Source organism: Olea europaea, unplaced genomic scaffold, assembly GCF_002742605.1.
Source record: "Olea europaea var. sylvestris unplaced genomic scaffold, O_europaea_v1 scaffold680, whole genome shotgun sequence".
Classification (NCBI taxonomy): Eukaryota; Viridiplantae; Streptophyta; class Magnoliopsida; order Lamiales; family Oleaceae; genus Olea; species Olea europaea.
This window is the reverse complement of record NW_019265184.1, coordinates 88,444-103,148: the sequence shown is the minus strand read 5'-3', so window position 1 is coordinate 103,148 and position 14,705 is coordinate 88,444. Positions and strand designations below refer to the sequence as shown.

General features: G+C 31.0%; 1 protein-coding gene across 2 annotated transcripts; it reads left to right on the top strand.

The window, feature by feature from the left end:
* Positions 1-778: 778 nt before the first annotated feature.
* On the top strand, positions 779-6,612 carry LOC111390426 (WAT1-related protein At5g64700-like). 2 transcript variants are annotated; one of them, XM_023015466.1, is made up of 7 exons: positions 779-1,038; positions 1,241-1,303; positions 1,447-1,563; positions 4,164-4,416; positions 4,950-5,108; positions 5,743-5,894; positions 6,247-6,612. In XM_023015466.1, exons 1-7 carry the CDS (start codon positions 866-868, stop codon positions 6,392-6,394), a joined length of 1,065 nt encoding a protein of 354 aa, XP_022871234.1. In that variant the 5' UTR covers positions 779-865; the 3' UTR covers positions 6,395-6,612. The 2 variants fall into 2 exon arrangements, with proteins under 2 accessions (XP_022871234.1, XP_022871235.1); XM_023015467.1 differs by lacking the exon at positions 4,950-5,108.
* The last annotated feature ends 8,093 nt before the right edge of the window (positions 6,613-14,705 follow it).

Sequence of the window (14,705 nt, the reverse complement as noted above, 5' to 3'; positions counted from 1 at the left end):
TTATGTCGTTCTTCTTCGTGGAAAACCGCCAGCGACATTGTGATATATGAAGTTGTCACGAAAAAAGAATTGAAAATGCAAACCAGACTGCATATGGTGAGTTCCACGTGATTGGAACTGTTAGATAATGCACTTGCTAGCAAAGCTTCAAATAAAATATTCCTAAAGCTATAGAATTTATAAGTTTTAAATTAATTAAAAATTAAAATTTTAAAAACTATAAGAAAGTTGGTCTGACTTGACTCGACACATTCTTTGTATACATCATAACAGACCTCAAGTTTTTGAATAGATCAACACGACCCTACCCATAATAAAATATAAAACGTGCCAAGTTTACAGTAACAATTTATCTCACTTTCCGCCTCTAATAGTGTTATGAGAAGCTTCTTTGAGTAACCAATTTGTTTCTTTTTAATACTCTCATTCTTGATCTTGCTTTCTTCCCTCATCTTTCCCAACAATCCATGCGATAAACCTTTACTAAATTAATAAACAACTCCCATTATTGTAATATCAATACTTGATCTTGTAAAATCCCAAAAATCACTTTTCTTAAAAAATTAATTAAAACAAAAATACTACTTGGATTTATTAAACTTTAAATAAAGCATATATTTACTTGTCTTTTGATCTTTTCTGTAGGCCCAATCTCCTTACACTGTTATCATTCCCCTCCACACGTCTCTACTAAGTCATGTAACTTTCTGTCCACAGTCCATACCTTTCCTGTGAAACTTGTATTTATACCCAATCTTTCAATTGAATTTTGAACATAGAATTTAATATCAGAGCTCAAACCCATTTTCCCTATTTTGCAATCATCTTGTGCTTTAACTAAATTGTCTGCCCGTCTCATAGTGTAATGGAGATGAACAAACCATTTCTTGTAGTTTTGTTCATACAATCCATTTATGCTGGCTATTTCTTGCTTTCAAAGGTTGCTTTTGATGTTGGCTTGAACCCATATGTTTTTGTCTTCTACAGACAAGCTGCTGCAACTGTTTTCTTAGCTCCGACTGCTCTGTTTTTCCAATGGTACCATCTTATTTGTATAAATTATATTTTCAACACCTACCTTCACGTGCAGGCCAGATTCAATTTTCATTGAAGGCCTTGCAAGCACATGGACAATCTTTATAAGTGTAGCATGAGGATCAATGTTACTTCTTCGCTGAATTTTATTTTACAACTTTGGAACTTATATATACGCATTGAAATTTCTTTGTTCGGATTGTAGGAAAACTGCTCCTCCATTGTCATTCACCATTTTCATCAAGATTTTCTTGCTCTCCCTTTGCGGGTACGTTATATATTCCATAATCTTGTGTAATGGGCTACATACAAAATTTTACTGAATGCTTTGTTATGAGTTTTTCCAGCACTCAAGTGAAGGCATGAAGTTTCTTCAGTTAATTATGAAGATCTTGGTTGGTTTTATTGCAGGATAACTATGAGCTTGGATATTTTTGGTGTTGCTTTGACATATACAACGGCATCTTTGGCCGCTGCTACAATTAACACACTTCCAGTTATTACTTTCTTCCTTGCAATTTTATTCAGGTAATCAAGATCATTCGATTTAATTTATTTGTTCATCCCAACTTTCTTTTGTTTGGTTTCAATTTCTCATTCCTTTTTATATTAGAGATGTTCTTAATTCGTGTATATGAATATTTCATAATGATTAATCATATTTGCAGTCGCTCATTAACATAGTCACCCTACGTGACATACATGTGGCGGTTAGTGAGTTGATACACTAATGTGATAGTTTTTTATTGTTTCACGCATCAAATCATTAATCGCTACATGTATACCACGTAGAGCAACTGTGGTAGTGAGTGATTGCAAATAGCATTATTCTTTCACAATAAATAATGTTATTTACAGTTACTCACTATCGCAATCGTCCTAAGTAACACAGATGTGACAGTTAGTGATTTGATATATGTGGCAAGAAAAAATTACCAAATTAATACATGAAATCACAAATCGCTATGTAAGATGTCACGTAGAGCGACAATCGCAATGAACGACTGGAGTGGAGAAATATGGACTATATATGTTGGCTGTAAAGGAATTAACAGGCAAGGAGTCACTGTATTTATGGCCATTAAGCACCATTAATCTAACTGTTAATCTTTTCATTAACGCATGCATAAGTCAAAAGTTTCAATAGTTGAAGGTCAGTCGGAGTAAGCAAAATGTAAACATTCCTAAGGGCCTAATTTTTTATCTATTCAATTCAGAATTTGTGCTCGCAGATAGCGTCTGTACACAAGTTCAAGATCCAATGTACAATTTTGATCCTTAATTTGCATCCCATGTACGTGCACATAGAGAGAGCCTTTATACCACACATTATTACACTATAGTGGCTTGGCTGGACTCATCTACCCACGAGCTCGTTCAAGCATGAACCAGGCTCAAGCTTGGCTCATGCTCAAGGATCGAACTCGGCTTGGCCCACGAGCTTGTGAGCTTATGAGCTCAAGATTTTTTTAAAAATTTTTGACTTTTTTGGCTCACATTTTTACTAGCCCACGAGCCAAACTCGTGGGCTCGTGAACTTTAGGCTCGTGGGCCGTGTCCACGAGTCGTTCGTGAGCCCAACGAGCCTCTCGTTGAACAAACCCCTGCTTGGCTCGAGCTTGGGCTCGTCTTGAGCCATCCATGGACCGAGCTTTGACTAGTCGAGCCAACGAGCTACTGGACCCTTTTGTCACCACTAGATTACACCCTTCCAATGTATAACCATTTATAAGGTGGTCATTACTTTTATAATCTTCATACGTGGGACAAACTATATATAGTTTTCCTTCCACACACCATGTTTCATACGTGGGACAAACTATTTGAACTCCCAAGTTTCATGCTATGGAATTGCCTTTGTAAACTCCTTCAAATCACCAATTTTGAGCTTCAATTTATCATTCAACCGATTATTATTTTTTGGCAAGTAAATATATAATTTCGATATTCTCATAGAGAAGAACACGAATCAACTTCAATCTTCCAAAATGAATGGATGAATCCCACTCAAAATTATGCCAAAACAGCCCATCAAACCATTTTTTCCAACAATTTTCTCCCCTTGAAGGTATTCAATGAGTTATGCATTAGGACAAATTTTGCTTCCACTTTTTCAGGAAGCGAGCATTAGTTTAATAAATTCTGCTTGGTGTATAGGCAGTACTCCTATCGACACCTCGCATGGGAGTGGGTGGGTTAATTTTTGGGCATTGTTTATTTAAATTGGCCCACACCTTTGTGAGTTCCCTCTAAATATTCGGTCAAGAATAAATTTGTACACTCAGATTTATACTTAGTTTAATACCCCTTTCCTTGGAACAAAAGCCAAAGATTTGAAGATCAAGTTTAGATGCGCACAAACATTAAAATATTTCTTAAAACTCAAACAGTTACTAGTACCCACCAAAACTCCTCCTCCTCCTCCTCCTCCTCCTCCTCCTTATTATTATTATTATTATTATTATTATTATTACTAACATTTCCTAACAATCTCAAAGTCTCATTTTGCTTCAGTATGACATTTTAGGTTCAATATGACATTTTAGTTAGTTTCTTTTTTACTTCAATGCCGTTTAATGTTATCCTATGCAACTCTCTCATTCTATGATAGAAGAAAAATAATTAGATTAGAACAATATTCAATCGAGCAATGGTATTTGAGTGAAGCTACAAGTACACGACTTGTTTCACAAGTCCTGCCAGGCAAGAAACAAGTGGGGGTGGGACCCACAATTTTTTTAAAATACATGTGGGGCCCACCTCCAAATAGTGATGGTCTTGTAAAGCCACTGTGAAACCTGCACCTATATGTGTAGGTTTTTTCATGCTATTTAACACCATCTAGGTGACAACACTAGTGGACATAAATTACAAGTTCATTTAAATGAATCACATGATATCATATTTAATTGAGCATCTCACATAATACACATAGACTGGTGCTTAAGCACTATTGACACTAGATAACATTATTCTACTCAATAAGACAATAGACAAGAATTTATTTACAAGAAATAATTGGCGGGATTTTTTTTTTTTTTTTACAGTAAGTTGTTAATTAATTTATCATATTTTTAATGCTAATTTACCATAGCTTGATTTTAAAAAAACTCGATATTATTTAACAGGATGGAGAAAGTGAAGCTGAGGACCAGCCCAGGATTTATGAAAGTTTCAGGAGTTGCACTTTGTTTGGCAGGAGCAACAACCATTGCCTTGTACCGGGGCCCTTTCTTGAAACTTTTGTTACATCATCACCTAATTAAAAGCCACCACCAACAACTTGAAGGCCATTCTATTCCTTCTACTTTAACATGGATTAAGGGCGTCTCACTCATGCTGCTTTCCAACTTAAGTTGGGCGCTGTGGCTTGTATTACAGGTATCATCTTCGACTAAAGTTGAAGGGGTTAATAGGTTTGGTACTTTGGAATAGACTCAAGTATGCATCTCATGACTAATAATTTTATTTTTAATTAAATCTATTCAAGTGTACTAGACACTCCTTCAAATTCCACTGAGTGTCCAATTTGTGAAATTTTGAAGTACTACTACTTTCTTTCCCTTCTCTTTTATCTTACCAAGTTGAAAGGTTTTGTTATGTTTGTATGTTACGGTAGCTTGAACTAAACTTGATAACTAATCATTTTATGATAGGTTATGATTCAAGACTCTAGGTAAACATTGCATTTTGTCATAAAATGTCACCTTAAACATATCATTAATTCTCCTTGTACTAATTTTATTCCATTAACCTTTATTTCTTGTAATTAGTCTCCAATGACTAATCCTAAAACCATTCTTTTAACTGGTTTTCAGAATGTGTCGAAAAACTCGTAAAATTTATATGCATTTAGGATGCTCATTTCTCTTTTGAGCTCATTTTTTATGTTCTTTTTGATTATGGAACTGTAGGGCCATGTACTGAAAAGTTACCCTTCAAAGTTCCTCCTAACAACCCTACAATGCTTTTCGAGCACCATACAATCATTCTTTGTTGCTGTTGCTTTTGTAAGAGACCCGAATGAATGGAAACTTGGATGGGATGTAAAACTCATATCAATAGCCTACTGTGTAAGTAAAATATATCCTGACCATGTATTTCATTTTCGCGATTTACTTAAAATGAAAGCAAATATTAACTTTAGAGATTCGTGTGGGAATTATTTGATGGATGCCAACCTAACTAGCTGAGATGCACCACTCAGTTATTAATGACTAATTTCATATTTGAAAAAAAATATTAACTTCATTTTTAATGGATAAGTTTTTGAAGTTCAGTCTGCAGAATTATTTGGTCTAAAAGTTTTAGCTGTCAAATAGAAGATAAATTTATTTATTCAAATTGTGTTTTCAACACTCCCCTCATGTTTAGGTTGTATTATTTTTATTAAAAAACTTGATGCGTGCACAATTATTATACCATGTGTTTGTGTTAAGACTTGATAAAAAATTGAATTTAGCCTGAACGTAAGTTGAAGACCGCATGTAAATAAATATTTTTTATTTATTGAGTGGTTGGTTGGCACCCATCAATACTGCTTCAAGCCCCTTTTCCATGAGACGTGTAACCGCTAGTACCTCAGCTTCAAAGGAAATATTTCTCTCTTTTTTGCTAAGAAATAGTATTATCATGGAAAATGAAGGAATATTGTTTTATAATTGTAAGTTATGTATTCACTTGTGTTTTTATTCATATTCTTGACAGGGAATAGTGGTGACTGGTATTACATTTTATTTGCAAACGTGGGTCGTAGAGAAGAAGGGTCCTGTCTACCTCGCCATGACAACTCCATTGATTCTGATATTTACAACTGCTGCATCCACATTCCTCTTTGGGGAGATAATTAGTCTTGGAAGGTAAATAACTGTCTACCTTCATTACCATTAACCACATATTAATTACCTCCAAATTAAGGGCTATTCACCATTTCTTCAGTAAGTAATTTAAGAACTTCAATATATAGAAACATGTGCAAACACAACCTCTAACCACTGAAAGAATATAAGATTATATATGTTTTACCATACTTTAAAGCTGTTTTTTAAGCTGAATTTCTTTGAAAAATAGCCAAAAAATTAAGCTTGGTGAAACATGTAGTATAACAATAATCTAGTCTCTAGTCTGCAAGGAGCTGTTGTTAATTTCTTTTATTGTTGACCTTACTCTATATAAGATTATAATTTTATTTCCTTTTGCTTGCATTTCTAGTGTCTTGGGAACACTTTTTCTAGTTGGAGGACTTTATTGTGTGCTATGGGGAAAGACCAAAGAGGAAGAAAGGGAGAAGGGAATTTGTGCTGCAATAATTGATGCTGAGAAAGCCAATGGTGGAATAAAGGAAGAGATCACAACATAATTATATATACACAACTACCACATATCTGCATTTGAGTGGGGTAGTTTAAAATTCTTGTTTTGCCTCTTCAGGCATGGCATATGCTTCTCGATTAACGGCATGCGATTCATAGTAGTAGTAGGATCTAGGTATAGGATCCACACTTTTTCCCCACCTCGTGTAAAGTTAAGTTCTATGCTAAATTGGCTATTAATATATATCAATTTACGTTTTGTCTACATGTTGTTTCTTTGTGAATGACAATTTGAAGTGAAAAATACATTTTTTTTTTTTAAATGTGTAGTTAAAAATAGGAAACAAATCGGGTCTACTAGTAAATTTATTTTGGGAAAATGTTTGGTTGAAATAATTTTGTAATTTTTGAAAATTCATGGAATGTCAATAAAATTATTAGATAGTTAAGGATTCTATGCTAAATTGGCTATTAATATATATCAATTTACGTTTTTTTTAACATGTTGTTTCTTTGTGAATGATAATTTGAAGTGAAAAATACTTTTTTTTTTTTTTAAATGTGTAGTTAAAAATAGGAAACAAATCGGGTCTACTAGTAAATTTATTTTGGGAAAATGTTTTGTTGAAATAATTTTGTAATTTTTGAAAATTCATGGAATGTCAATATAATTATTAGATAGTTAAGGAGTTCTACTGTAATTTCTCCAACTTATAACTTAACAAAGCAATATAATCATCAAATACTTAATTATTGTTTTGATTCATCAATTTATTTATTTAAAATATTTTATTCTTTTAAAAATAATTTCTATCTCTTTATTATTTAGATTAATACTATGCAAATATAATTCTAAGAGTCCATATCAAAAAGTCTGAACTAATTTTATTAGTGAATAATAGTGTAACTATTTGATTTTATAAGTATATTATTTAATAAATTTCTGTACAATAAATACTGGATTAATTACTATCAAATTGTTATTAGTACAAATTATTTAATATATATATATATATATATATATATATATATTTTTTTTAGGTTCAAGTTGTTCAATTCTACAATGAATTTATATAATACTTTTTATAATAATTTATTTAGAGCTTGTATGAGCCTCATTTTTTGCTCAAAATATATTTTAGAATAGTATTTTGATTGAGAATGTATGATAAAAAAATAAGAAAAAGTTTTGAGTTTGCATATAATATTATTTTATTACAAATGTGACTAAAAATTAGAGAGCTAAAAATGCATTTTGATAATAATGGGGACCAAACAAGGGTTTTATAGTTTTATGGATAAAATCTTTCAAAGGACTTAAATTCTACATTAATCCAAGAAGGACATAAACATTTTTAAACACTCTCCCCTCCCTTCTTCCACTCTGTCTCGAAGAGTAACTAGGACCATTTAGTCACGTTTTCATGTTCCAATTGAATGCTTTCCATTTTTGATTATTTTCAAAGGAGTGGTAAGGCAACGGGTTTTGGTCCCGCTATTCGGAGGTTCGAATCCTTCCATCCCAGAGCCATATCCATTTTGCCCGCACTGTGTCTTTTTTGAGAGAAGAGGTCAACAAGAGGGCTAAGATGGTGATAGATGGCCAATGGGTGACATCAGGGTTAAAGAAAAAAAGGTGTATTTAGTTTGATGCTTTCAGTTTTACAAAACATTGAAAATATTTTTGGTTTGGTATTTTTGAAAATGAATTTTCAAAAACAAGGTTAAACTTGTAACGTTAAACTCAAAAAGTAATTTTGATATTTTGAATGTTTTTAATGAAAATTTTGAAAACACTCAAAACATGGAAAATAAGCATTTACATAAAATTTTATAAATCAAAAAATTAAAAATTTTCAAAATCGAAATATAAAGTTCTAGCAATAAAATTTTTAAAAATAACATTGATAAATTCAAAAAGATTTTAAAAATAATAGAATTTTTTTTAAAAATAATTTCTAAAAATCTAAAATTACTAAAAGACAAGTTATAATAATTTCTTCAAAATTAAAATTATAAAAGTTAAAAATAAAGATAGTTCAAACTCTTAATGATTACTAACAACAGAAATTTAAAAAATATATTTAAATTAATACAAATAAAGATATTCTCAATCCACGTCATTGATTTTGATTTGATTTTGTATGCTTTAAACTGAATTTATTAATTATTTTTATTTAACTTTTGGAACAAGAAATAATATTGTAAAATTCACCAATTTTAATGAATATATTACTTTATAATATATTTAGTAAGTGGAATTTTCAGGTTCAAATTTAATTATTGATTCGAACCAGTTCGGTTCTCTTTGAATATTTGGTTTGGTTCTATATCATAATTAATTTTCTAAGATTTATGACAACAGTATATTAATTCAACTAATGACATGTTCAATCTTAACTCTTAAAAAATAATGTAGTCCAATTTAAAAATATACAAATAATAAGTTGACTAATAACATCAATTCACCAATGTATACAAATTTTCAAAAAGTAAATGATAACATAAAATATCAGTGATTCCATCTCATTGATTCTTTTACTTTAAACTTTACAATTTATATAAAAATGAAATATAAATTAGAAGTTCTAGAGATAAAACAGGAAAAATTTAGTCACTCAATTTTGATGCTTTGAAATGTGAAGTACAAACTTAGGCTTGAGCTGAAAACATTAAAATGATATTTTGAGTTCAATTAATTAGTTGGCAAATGAAACAGTAAAAAGATATTTTTTTTGGATTCAATTAGTTGGCAAATTTATTTAGAAAATAGTTAAAATAGTTTGAATTATTTAATATAAAAAATTAAGAAAATTCGGTTCTTATTCGAATCTTGATTTAGAATCGAGAATTGAATAAAACTCGTCGATTTTGATACTCATTCGGATATTTAACTTAAGAAAAATCGAACAGAACCAATAGATCCTTTTCAGGATCCAGTTCAATTCAGGAGTTTTGTCCATGTGCCTCTGTTTACAATTTGCGTATATAATTGATGGTTTGATAAATATTTGATGGACAATTGTGAATAATGCCCTTAATTTTAAATTAGAAACATTAATTCATATAATAAAGATAGACAGAATACTAACATTAAAATCAAATTGATAATTGAATGTCAAAAGTATCAAAATAAATCAGTTTTCTAGATTTATTTCATATCTAAAGTGGATAGGATTCAAGAAATTGTTCATGAATTAGTAAGTAATTTGAAATCGAAAATATTTTGATTGTACTGGTTATAGTGTACGTGACAACTATGATATTTTTATTAAAGTCTTGTAATAATGTCACATTGAGATGTTGGTCAACACTAATTCACGGTTATATTAATTATAGGAAACTGTGAAGTATAGCAGTTGCACGATGAGAATAACAAAACGTTATACTAAAATTAGTGCGTGATTATATCATTAACTTTTTTCCTTCATATATCACAGCAAAACATTACCTACAAACAACATTAAAAAAAGTAACAAACAAAATAATGCCCACTATTGACTTCAAAAAATGTATCTCCAGATGGCCAACAGATACCGAAACCTCTCACGTGCAAACAAGCCGTATACCTGCACATTAGGACAAACCGTTAAACACACGTGACCTTCTTCAGTGGGGGTGGAGCAAGCCGCGCATATTCTAACGGTCAAGTCAACAGCCAGACGAAAAGAAAATAAAAAGTGCAAGAGACGAGAGAGGGAGTTTGGTTCGGGTTAGAATGAACGTACCTTGGAATGAAATGAAACCACATATATATAGAAAATGGAGATGGGCTGAATGCATTTATGGGCCTCGTCCAAGTCCAATAGTAAAGCCAGCATACAATAATTTATATGTATAATACCCACTGTTCAAATAATTTCTTCAATTTCAGTATTACTTCCTCAATTAGCCTCATCGAGTTTCATGTCTTTGAACATTATTTCAATAATGTATAGAAAACAAAACCCTAATTTGAAGGAAAGAGAAAAAATGGGAAGTTTGTTAAATAACCGGTCAAAGAATGTTATTGGTTAAATAGCCTTCAATCAATTTTTTTGGTCAAATAGCCTTCATTTACAAAATACAATAAACAAATAATGTCAAATATCATAAATACCCTAACTATTGAAAAAGACCCAAACACCCTTATCAATCCAATTAAATTCCTCAATTTAATTTTTGCCCCCAAAATCACAAAAACCCCGTTTTCTTCTCTTCAACTATTCTTACTACTTTAAAATCCTATTTTTCATTATATTCTTCAACTATTTTGGTATCTTTTGAACATTTATCATCTACATTAAAACATCTCATTTATATTTGAAGAAAAAGAAGAAGATAATTTTAGAAATCTTATGTAAATTGTACATTTATTATTGAATAATATTTCATTTGGTGTTGTATTTGTACTTAGTGTGTTTTTTGTGTTGCCTGCAACTATTGAATAGTAATGGCACTGCAACTGTTATTCGAAATATAGAACATCACTCCAGTCATTATCTGTTACGTAAAACGCCACTACAATCATTATTTACTTGGTTTATTTTTTTTTCAATGACACAACACTAATAATGTGCTTCTAAAGTAAATAACATAGAAAAATTGTCAATGTCACAAAGAAATGTAGAAATAACATAGTTTTTATATTATCAAGATGGTGAAATCACAAATTGTCCTACCCCTATGTTAATAAACCTATCTCTCAATTTTTTTGTATATATCATGTGCATATTACAACTTAAATAAGTTCAACTTATTATTTTTTAGGGACACGAATGGATCATGATTGCTTATAGTTGTGTTTACACCGATAACAGCACATGTGCCATTTTCATGTTCGGTAACGACGCTTGTACCGTTCAGAAGTTTTTACCTACACTTAATCTTTTTCAATAAAATAACCTCTAATAACGGACTCCATAATGTATGTAACATAGAAAGGTTGACCATATCATAATGAACGGTTGAAATGACATATTTTATATTATCGAAATGGTGAAAGCACAAGTCATCCTACTCATATGCGTCGATTAAGTTAATGAGCGTATCTCTTAACCTTTGTACATTTCATGTGCATATTACAATATAAATAAAATTCACTTATTATTTCTTGAGACACGAATGGGGCGTGACTGTTTGTATTCATGTTTACAAATAGAACGATACAACGATCGTTTTCTTCTCCATAAAGGCACTTATGTCGTTCCGTTGCATTTTCCAATATTTTGATTTATTTCAAGGAAAATACATCAAGCATTGGACCCTCGAACATAAGTAAAATGAAAAGGTTGTTCACATGATAAGGAACGATTGAAATGACATGGATCATGTGATATAAAGTTGGTGAAAATATAAGTTATTCTACTAGTTAATTGAAATATAAATAATAAGCATATCTCTTGACTTTTGTAAATATCATGTTCATCTTACAACTTAAATGAGTTCAAAATATTGGTTCTTGGAGGCATGAACAGGATGTGGACGTTTTATAATCCTGTTTGCAAACAGAACGACCAATGGGTCGTTTTCTTCTTAGTAATGGTACTTGTACTATTCTGTTGATTTTTTCTATATTTTGATTTATTTTTAACTCGACGACCTCAAGCATTGGACCCACTAATGTGTGTAAGATAGAAATGTTAATCACGTGATAAAGAACGATTTAAATGACATGGATTATATGATATCAAATTGATGAAAACATAAGTTATTCTATCGGTTCATTAGAATATAATAAATGAGCATATCTCTCAACTTTTGTAAATATCATGTCCATCTTGCAACCTAAATGAGTTTAACTTATTGGTTCTCGAGAAATGGATGGCTCGTGGGTACGTATACTCTTCTTTATAGACAGAACGACAAAAGTGTCGTTTAACAGTTACTGTGTTATGTCGTTGATTTCTCAAATATTTTGCTTCTTTTCCAATGCAACAACCTTAAACAGCAGATTTCCTAGCTTAAGAATTTAGAAATGTTGATCATGAGACAAAAAACGATTGAATTAACGTAGATTATATGACATTCAGTTGGTGAAATCACAAGTTATTGTATTAATTTGTTAGAAAATATAATCAATGAGCATATGTTTCAACTTTTGCAAACGGAATGTTTATATGGCAATTGAAATAAGTTCAACTTTTGATTCTCGAGGCATGAATGGGTCATGGCTAAGTATACTCATCTTTAGAGACAGAGCGACACAAGTATCGTTTAACAACTCTTGTGCCATTCTGTTATTTTTTTAAATATTTTGTTTTTTTTCCAATGCAACAATCTCAAACATTAGATCTCCTAACTTTAAAAACTTAGAAAGGTTGATCATGAGACAATGAACGGTTGAATTGACATAAATTATACAATATTGAGTTGTAAATCACAAGTTATTGTATTAATTCATTAGAAAATATAATTATTGAGTACATCTCTCAACTTTTGTAAACTTAATGTTCATATTACAATTGAAATGAGTCCAACTTATTGATTTTCGAGGCATAGATGGGTCGTGGCTACATATACTCGTCTTTATAGACAAAACGAAACAAGTGTTGCTTAACAGCTCTTGTGTTGTTATATTGATTTCACAAATATTTTGCTTCTTTTCTAATACAACAACCTCAAGCATTAGATCTCCTAACTTAAAAAAATTAGAAAAGTTGATCATGAGAAAAAGAACGGTTGAATGGACATAGATTATACAACATTGAGTTGGTGAAAATCACGAGTCTTGTATTGATTTGTTAGAAAATATAATCAATGAGTATCTTTCTCAACTTTTGTAAATGAAATGTTCATATTACAATTGAAATTAGTTCAACATATTGATTCTCAGGGCATGGATGGGTCGTGGCTATGTGTAATCGTCTTTATAGACAGAACGACACAAGTGTCGTTTAACAATTCTTGTGTCGTTCTATTAATTTTTTAAATATTTTGTTTCTTTTCCAACATAATAACTTCAAAAATTAGATCCCTAACTTAAAAAAGTTAGAAATGTTGATTATGAGACAACGCACGATTGAATTGACATAAATTTTACAACATTGAATTGATGAAATCACAAGTTATTGTATTAATTAGTTAGAAAATATAATTATTCAGCATATCTCTTAACTTTTGTAAACGAAATGTTCATATTGGAATTGAAATGAGTTTAATTTATTAATTTTCAGGGCATGGATGAGTCGTGGCTACGTATACTCGTCTTTATAGATAGAACAACACAAATGTCGTTTAACAGCTCTTGTTTCATTCTATTGATTTCGCAAATATTTTGCTTCTTTTCCAACGCAACGACCTCAAAAATGGATCCCCTAACTTAAAAAATTTAGAAAGGTTGATCACATGACAAAGAACAGTTGAATTGATATAAGTTATACAATATCAAGTTGGTGAATTCATAAGTCATTGTATTGATTCGTTAGAAAATATAATTAATGAGCACATCTCTCAATTTTTGTAAACGGCATATCCATCTTACAGTTGAAATGAGTTTTGGGGCATGGATGGATAATGGTTGCCTATATTCATATTTATATATAGAACGACACAAGTGTCGATTTCTTTACAGTACTTAATGGTACAAGTGATGTTCTCATGGAAAATTATGTTTAGATAACGACATTTGTGTCGTTCTTTTAGAATTTTTCATCTTAGTAATGGTAAAAGTGACGTTCTCAATGACCTTATCATCCTGTAAATGGAATTTGTGTCGTTCTTTTAGAACTTTTCATTTCAGTATCGGCATAAGTAATTCTATTATTTTCAACAAGATACAAATAATGAGCATATCTCTTAATTTTTTTAAATGTCATATCTACCTTACAAGTTAAATGGATTCAACTTATTATTTCATGAGGCAAGGACGGGTCGTGATTGCTTAAACTCATAATGATAAACAGAACGACGCAAGTGTTGTTTTATTATCAGTAACAACACATAAGTTGTTTTGTTGATTTCTCCTGGATTTTCATTTGTTTTCAACGCAACGACTTTTAGAATTGGACACCCCATATTGTGCAGTTCTCATAGTAATAATAGAAATTTATATTTATGTATGTCATTTGTGCTGTTCTCTTAGAATTTTTCATCTCAATAACGGCACTGATACCGTTCTTAGAGACTTTTTACTTACTATAACGGCACTTGTGTCATTCTCATGGACACTTATAAATCAAATATAGTAACAGTTGTGCCGTTTATATAAACATTTTCATCTCAATAACGATACAAGTGTCATTCTCATAGATAAGTGATGTTCTCGTCTTGATAACGGCATAAGTGCCATTCTCATGGACAAATAAATTTATAACCATAACCGCAGTTATGCCATTATTGGGATACTAGACTAACAATTAATGATCATATTACTCAGCT

Coding starts and splice junctions, on each gene's coding strand:
- LOC111390426 (XM_023015466.1), top strand. CDS start 866: ATGGAGATGAACAAACCATTTCTTGTAGTTTTGTTCATACAATCCATT. Junction 1,564..4,163: donor TTCCTTGCAATTTTATTCAG/GTAATCAAGATC, acceptor ATTATTTAACAG/GATGGAGAAAGTGAAGCTGA. Junction 5,109..5,742: donor TCATATCAATAGCCTACTGT/GTAAGTAAAATA, acceptor TATTCTTGACAG/GGAATAGTGGTGACTGGTAT.